This window comes from Alligator sinensis, unplaced genomic scaffold, assembly GCF_000455745.1.
Source record: "Alligator sinensis unplaced genomic scaffold, ASM45574v1 scaffold330_1, whole genome shotgun sequence".
Classification (NCBI taxonomy): Eukaryota; Metazoa; Chordata; order Crocodylia; family Alligatoridae; genus Alligator; species Alligator sinensis.
In genome coordinates this window covers 937,587-945,619 of record NW_005842178.1, presented here as the reverse complement: position 1 = coordinate 945,619, position 8,033 = coordinate 937,587, and the positions used below count along the sequence as shown (strand labels likewise).

At 43.9% G+C, this 8,033-nt stretch overlaps 1 protein-coding gene across 1 annotated transcript in view; it reads left to right on the top strand.

Moving 5' to 3' along the window:
- The window catches only part of UMOD (uromodulin), a 9,764-nt gene extending 2,032 nt beyond the window's left edge, over positions 1-7,732 (top strand). The window contains exons 3-10 of the mRNA XM_025207029.1: positions 29-133; positions 1,408-1,616; positions 3,825-3,973; positions 4,696-4,941; positions 5,892-6,054; positions 6,177-6,255; positions 7,193-7,234; positions 7,665-7,732. Of these exons, the coding sequence (XP_025062814.1) occupies positions 29-133; positions 1,408-1,616; positions 3,825-3,973; positions 4,696-4,941; positions 5,892-6,054; positions 6,177-6,255; positions 7,193-7,234; positions 7,665-7,732 (1,061 nt within the window). The remainder of the gene's footprint in view (positions 1-28; positions 134-1,407; positions 1,617-3,824; positions 3,974-4,695; positions 4,942-5,891; positions 6,055-6,176; positions 6,256-7,192; positions 7,235-7,664) is intronic.
- Positions 7,733-8,033: the final 301 nt, after the last annotated feature.

Here is an 8,033-nt window from a genome sequence, read left to right as displayed (position 1 = left end):
CTTTCCCTTTACCCGTCTGACCTTTTAGATCCTACCTATGTTGGCAACCCATGCTCCTGTAATGCAGATGAGGAATGTAAGCTAATAAATGGAAGCTGGGGTTGTTACTGCAGAAAGGAATCCAACGACACAGGTATGTAAACTGAACAGACTACCAAAAAGCAGAAAACCATCTTATTACCTACATAAAGATAGAGGAAAAATGATTTTTTTTCTTTACATGTATGTGTACAGGCTTCAAAACTTGCCAGGATCACCTAGATGCATCTGGGTGCACAGGGTTAATTCTTGGAACCAGTGAAGTCAATGGTCAAATTCTCATCGACTTCAATGAGGCAAGGACTTTACTCATGGAGTGTGTACAGGGACAGGCTACAATAAGCCTCTTGCTCAGACCTGCATAACTTGCAAAGTGTCAGGCAGGATTCCAGGACCAGGACTTGGGGGCTGCAAAATCTGCTGTTTTTCTGGGGGCTCCTTCATTACAAAAGGCGAGGAGAATACAGAGCTATGACTCTATCATTTCCCAGCAAGCAGCCTCATGACTGAAGTCAACCTGTTAAAGCTGTGGACTAACTGTCCTGACTAAATATCTCATCCTTGGCATTCCACTATGCTGTACTTCTACAGTCCTACAAGTATTTCACTTTGAATTTAGGGATATATTTAAAAACATGCAGGGTGTGTCTTCATGAGAGATTTGCTGTGCAGTAGACTAAATAACTGCCCAGTAAATGTCATGCATCTACATATGCACCCCTATTAGGTTGGAGTAGACTAATACAAGTAGATACAAGTACCATCCTGATGCAGTTTTTTACTCTGTAGCAGCGCGTGTGTAGATGCTGCCCCAGCTAGCTGGGGCATGAGGTGCTTCAGTGTGGGGGATGCCTGCTGGCTAGCCCCCTGCTGAAGTGCCCTTGTGCCCCAGCCAGCCCCTCTGCAGCATGTTGAGCTGGGGGGAGCAGCCCTGGGCTGGCAGGCTGATCCCCCAGGCCCCCTGCCAACTGGAGTTGTTCCCACCCGACTCAATCTGCTGTACTCCCGGGTGCACATGTAAACACGTGCCCAGGAGCAATAAACTCCAGTGTGGAAAGCACCAGGCTTTATTGCATCACATTAATATGCATGTGTAGACACACCCACAGATACTCAGCTTACTTCCCATTCTACTGCACTCAGGCTTTGGCAAACATTTCAGTTTGTTATTAAAAAAACAACACTAAAGTTATCAATAAGCTGGAAATGACAGAGCAAACCCTACAGAGTATAAGGGTGAGGGACCAACACAGATCCAATTCACTCCCTGGATTTTAATCGTGGATTACAAGGTAACCACTGATATGCAAAGCAAGAGTTTTCCTTGATAATACCAAGCAACATCTAATCCTTTTAATGTGTTTTAAGATATCAGAAGTTTGCAACCTGAGCTAGATTGTGGTACAAGTCAAATCAAGGTGTCATTTAGTAAGTGCCAACTGGAAAACGCTGGATTCCAAAATATAATCATCTACTTGAAAGACGATAAGTGTGCTGGCTTTGAGGAGCATAACAATAGAAGTTTGGTGTCAGTGGTGACTCCAACGCAGGCTGGAAAGTGTGGAACGCTGCTAACGGTAGGCCTCTTTTAGATGTCTCTTCTCCACAATGTACAGTATGCCTCTTATAAAGAAGACAGAAACACACCACAGCAGGGTTTGTCAACTGGGGGTATGCATACCCCTGGGGGTACTTTGAAAGGTCCCAGGGAGTGTGTGGGGGTGGGCAGGGATGGAGCACCACCACCCTGTGCTGCTTCCTCACAGGAGCAGGGCTGTGGTAGGGCGAGAGCAGAACCACACAGACGCTGTGCTACCACTGCTCTGCTACTCACCATGACCTTGCTTGGTGTCCAGCTGCTCACCACCCCACCCCACCCCAGCTTGGTGTCTGGCTGCTTGCCACCCCCAACTCTGGGGTACACTTACTAAAAAGGGGGCTGCCAGGGGTACACTTATTTAAAAAGGTTGAAAACCCCTGCATGACAGTATTTGAGTCAACAAGTGAATGCACCAGTCAGGGTCTAAAAAATGAAGAAAAGTTGGTACATTCTCTCTCATCCTTGAAACCTCAGATAATTTGATGCTCATTCCCTAAGCCTAGTAGTCAGGGCTCCATCCTGGGAGGTAGTGACTTGGATTTCTGCTTCTTCTTATTTATTCTTCTTCTTATTAACTTGCTAAGTGACCTCTGGCAATTCACTTCACTTCTTTCTGCCTCTGCTTCTCTTCCTCTCCTTTGTTTTTCTCATTTAGATTTCAGGTAGTTTGAGGTACCAGTCTCAATGTATGTTTGTGCAATGCTTAGCACAAAGGAGCCCTGATCTATTTAAGAGCCTTGAAGCACAACTGTGACATGATTAATTAAGATTAATAATAGAAAACCCATCATTAAAGATTTTGAGAGATAAGGCAAGAAACAGAAGAATAAGGGGTTAAGATAATTAATTGCAAGACCTTACTGGGCATGTCTACATATGCATTTACGCCAACTTAAATTTACTGCGCAGTAAAAGGCTGGTGTCTGGATGTTCAGGTAATAAGGTGCATTAACATTGTGTGCGGACTGACTTGGAACTAAACTTAGTCCCAAGTCAGTCCACACACACAGTGTTACTGCACAGTAAGGTGTCTACACTTGCATTACTGTGCTGTAATTAATTGTGCATAAATTTGATATCTGCATGATGCAGGTATCAAATTTACACCTAAGTTGGAGTAAGTCACCACATTTACTGCGCGGTATAGGTAAGCACTAGGGGCAGGCATGAGAAACGGGCCGTATTCGATTCGGATTCAGCCCGTGATTCAATTTGTTGATTTAGATCACTGTCCCCAATTCGATTCGGCCAAATCCAAATCTGAAGATTCGATGCTGATTCAGAGAATCAGCGATTTGGCCATAGACACAGCTTTAAATGTTTTTTCTATGTACCTTGAGGCTCCAGGTGTGACTTACGAATGTTGCAATGCTGTGGTGGATGGAGCATCCAACAGGAGGGCGAGGGGGCCCCCCATGTGCTCGGCAGTGAACCCAGAAGTGGACTGGAAGTACTTCCAGATCAGTTCCGGGTCTGCAAGGGAGCGTGCTGGGGCTTCCCCCGGTGTCCCCCTCTGGCTTGGCGATCAGCCACAGGGGGACCCCAGGTGCCCCCCAGATCTGGGAGGCACCAGTCACTGAGCCGGGGGGGGATGTGGGGGCTCCTGTGGCATGCTCCCCGGTGGACCCAGAAGTGGACCGGAAGTGCTTCTAGTCCACTTCCAGGTCTGCTGCTGAGCATGCTGGGGACCCCCCCGTGCTCCTGTTGGACGCTCCATCTACCCCACCATCACAGCACTCACAAACCGCCTGGTACCTTGAGGTATGTAGGAAAAACATTTAAAGCTGTGTCTAAGTCCAAATCTCCAAATCTTTCCAAATCTCTCCGAATCGATTCGGAGGGTTCCGATTCAAGTCGGAGAGGTTAAAGGGTCTCCTGATTCGATTCAGATTCAGAGCTTTGGCCATCAAATCAGGCGGAATCTCCACTGAATCGAATCAGGGACCGAAGCTTTGCACAGCCCTAGTATGCACATGTAGACATGTGCCTGAACTGCTCAGTAATTTTAGTTACTGCACAGTAAATGTGCACGTGTAGATGTGCCCACCGAGAAGAATTTGTTTGCCTGTTCCTCTTCTCCCTATACTTGTAACAAGATGAAAGTTTGGAGAATGGTGGAGTCAGATGCTATGGCATATCAATCTACAAACTGCAGAAGCTATAATGGCTTAATTTCTTCCCATAGAAAAATGCAACACATGCCACCTACAGCAACACTCTTTATCTGGCAGATGGGATTATTGTTAGAGACAATGAAATAAATATTAATTTTTACTGCTCCTACCCACTGGATATGAAACTTAGTCTTGAAACAGCCATTGAGCCTATTATAAGGTATGGGATTGTATGTTAATGAGGAGATACTCATCTATACAAATGATATTCCCATTTATGTTTGAGCTACCATGGTGGATGTTGTGTCAAGGAGAGGCACTGAAGCCATGCCCATACTCTGTAACCTGTGCAATGTTCTGGTAGTACAAGGACAGTAAAAAGATGCTTCAACGTACTGTTTAAGTATTTCTGGCTTGTGGGGTCAGGGGCGGGGGTGGGGGGATAATCACCTGTTGCTGTAAGACTGGCCAACCTAGTACAACATCAGCTGTTCCACTCCACATGGATATAGTGATATATCACCACTGGGACTCAGTGTTGCTGGAATAAGCTATGCCCCTTGAGCTAGTCCTGGGCCAGGAGAATAGCCCAAATGGAGCCATTCCAGCTGAACCCTGTGGCTGCTCTAACTTGTGCCAAGGGTCAAAACAGTCACCAGTAGCTCCTGGATTAGTGGATCTCAGTTTTGCAATGGAGTGAGTAGCAAGGATACAGTGTGCATAGTGAAAATCCAAAACTTAGTGCTAATGAAGTAAATTTAAACTTGTCTCTTACAGTAGTAATATTTTTGAACAGCAACAAATGATTTTTCCTTGCTGGGGTAGCTGGCTGCTGCCTGGCACTGTCACTAATTACCTGATATATCCCTTATGGTCATATTATATTTTCTCTCCCCACAAAGTTGTTTTTTGGTTTAAAAAAAAATTCTTTTGTTGTTTTAGTTCCATCAATATCAGCACTGGCGGCACGGGAATGTTCACGGTGCAAATGGCTCTGTACAGGGATCAAAATTACACTTCGCCTTTTGAGGGATCAAAAGTTGTGTTATCAACAGATGACATGCTATATGTAGGCGTAATGTTTGATGATGGAGATACATCCCAGTTTGTCTTGCTGATGGAGAGTTGTTATGCTACCCCTACAAAAAACGCTACTGATCTGACCAAGTATTTCATCATTCAAGACGGGTAAGGCTGATATGCAAAGAATCTTGCCTCTTTCTATCAGCATGTCAACTGACTGTGTGTAATGGACTGGACTTCATGGGGCAGGAGGCCCTTTCCAGTCCTCTTTTCCTGAGAGAGAAGAAAGTCCTTAAATCTGTGGCCTGACTAGGACAAATTTTGCCTGAGGCATTTCTCTGACGATTATTATTGTATCACTGGGGGGACAAGGAAACAACTGCTTTTGTGGAAAGAATTTCAAAATCACAGATTGTCCCCACAAAATGAATAACAGAATTTCTACTCAGGAGAAAGTTCTGATTTCAAAAGCATCTACAGCAGTTAGAAGATGAAGTCTCATGGAAAGGCAATTTTAAAATGCTGTTACTGCCCTTTCCTCTACTACTCATATGCACCAAGCACTCCTGACCGTTTACCAGCTTCCTCCTGGTTGCTGGGCCAGCTTTGCTATAGGAACTACTCAGACCTTCATATAGTCCTGTCATTGGCTTGGCTGAGGAGGAGCCACAGCCCAGCAAACCTGTTACGTTATGGCAGGTGGGACAGATCACAGATGAGATGAAACAGGACCTGCTCAGCCCAAAGCATTTTGATGTAGTTCTCTTTCCCAACAGTCAATCTCCTCCTTTTTGTGTAACATTCTCCAGTGGCAGTACATTATACTTATCAAATTACCTAGTTAGTAGGTGACTGGCTTTGGGAGATGGTAACTTCCCTAAGAAAGGAAATCAGTTCCTAAATGTTTACCTTCACACAATTTAGGTTTCCTGCTTACTTTAAATTAACCTGCTTTTTTTTTTTTAACCTGCCAACACTTGGTAAATTTAATATATAACTCTCTTTATGAGCTATTTATACTGTAGCATCTGAAATGCATAACAAACACTGAATGCTAAATCATCTGAAATTCAAGTTATCATTATAGCATGGTTATAACTGCTTTGTTTTTTCAGGTGTCCAAACAGACAGGACTCTACTATAGCAGTAGCAGAAAATGGTGTCTCAACTCAAGGACAGTTTTCCCTTCAGATGTTTAAGTTTGTTGGGAACCATAACCTTGTTTACCTACACTGCCAAATACATCTCTGCGATGTCAGCACTGGAGCATGCAAACCCGTAAGTGCATTTATGACAATCAGAAATTGTAGTTCATTGAGGCAAGGACATTTTTCCATTATTAATAAATGCTGCATTGTAAACACCACTGAAGAGGCTCTAATTAGATTTGCTCTTTGCAGTCCTGCTCTAGAAGAAGTCATATTGGGCAGCAACAAAACCAGGGCTTCGCTTTGGAAGTGGGACCCATTGCCCGCCAAGGTAAGAGATATTGGCAACATGACAACTCTGCAGTTTTAACCAGCTCAAAGCTCCATATTCCTTTGGCTTAGTGTAAGCACAGGAAGGTGCACCAGTTTAAGCCGACAAGTATGATTTTAAGTAAATTTAGCTGCTGATGCAATTTGGTGCATGGATATTTCTAAAATCAATTCAAGTTGGGCTTACAGAAGCCCAGTTTTCCCCATTAAATTCATCAGAGCAGACTAAATCAATATTAGGTTATAAAAGAATATTTAAAAAGATATCTCCATGGAAGTGTATGGATAGACGAGCATAGAGCAAGTTACCAAGCAAGTATATTTGAATACAGACGGATTGCTCCACTGTTCCACCCAGTTCTGAATTGGGTATTAGGATCAGGGGCAGTGCATAGGGGGTGTACGTGCACCCTCTGAGCATGGCGGTGCACCCCCTACAAAAAGGTGCTGCTGACACTATCGGTGGCACCTGCAGGCAGTCGCTGCTTGCCACCTGGTGTTGGCAGTGTCTGCAGGTGGTCTGCAATCCCTGCTGGCCACTGCCACTACTGGCAGCGGTTGCGGGTGGTCGCCAACGCTTGGTTGGTGCTCGCCAGCACCATCTGCTGCCAACAGCACCAGTGGCATCTGCAGGAGCTCCCCCGCTTACCACCGCCAGGCTCCCATTGCTGCTGCTGGCACACTCCCGCCACCGCTGTGCCCTCCCAGCTGCCAAGGGCACAAGTCATTCACGATGAGGATGATGCAGCTAGTCAGATGCAGTGGTAGAAACAAATGAATATTCACAGATAGGAATGTAACATCACATAGCTACTCAGAAGAGTTAATATTAAGTGGACTGGGGATTTTTACATGTCAAGAAGAGTGCCATGGATTGCTTCTTCTGGAATATTGACTAATTATCTACCAATTGGTAATTTTTTCTTCCACTCCTGCAGGTTTTGAGTTTCTCGCAGACAGCAGTTTCTCTCTCAGCTTTGGTAAGTACCTTTCTGTACCTCACAACTGGAGAAGAAAATCTGGTGGTCCAGAACTGACCCAAACATCCAGTAAAAACTTAATGCACGCAGAAAACAGAAGGAATTCTAAAAGCAGAAATGAAGCAATTCTGCCATTGTTTAGATAGCTTCTAGGTTGGCCTCTCTGCCGTGAAATTACTCCTGATTTACACCATCAAAACCAAGTAAAATCAGAAACAGCCACATCATTTAACAGCATGTTCACCATTAAAAATGCAATCATTAATCCATGAAACATTTATTGGAAAGTCAGAAATAATTGTTAGGGAGAATAGGCATGATGTGGGGATTATCTGAGATTATTCTATTAAATCTGGATACATGTTTGTTTTTCAACGGGACATACAAACTTTTAGGAGTCTTCTGATTATAAACTGTTTCCTTTTCCCAGGTTTACATGCTGCTTGGTCAGTGGTGGTACCTGGCATTATGGCTCTAGCTCTCCATGTATTTCCATAATTAAGAGGACTATCAACTTGGTGAAGAGGTTGTATGTGTAAGAGGAATGAAGTAACATTAAGAATTCATAACAGTGCACTTTGCCTATCATTAGAAGGAGGGGGTGGGGAATATGGCAGAGATAATTATATGGTATGTGGTTTCTTCCTTTAAAAAAAAAAAAAAAAAAAAAAGCATGGATTTGTATTTTTCTTACAAGAGAAGCCATTCATTTTTGTAGTTGCAAATCTTTTGGTTTAACAAAATATACCATTTTGTAAAGCAAGCCCCTCTTAGATATACTCTATACACTTTCTCCCAA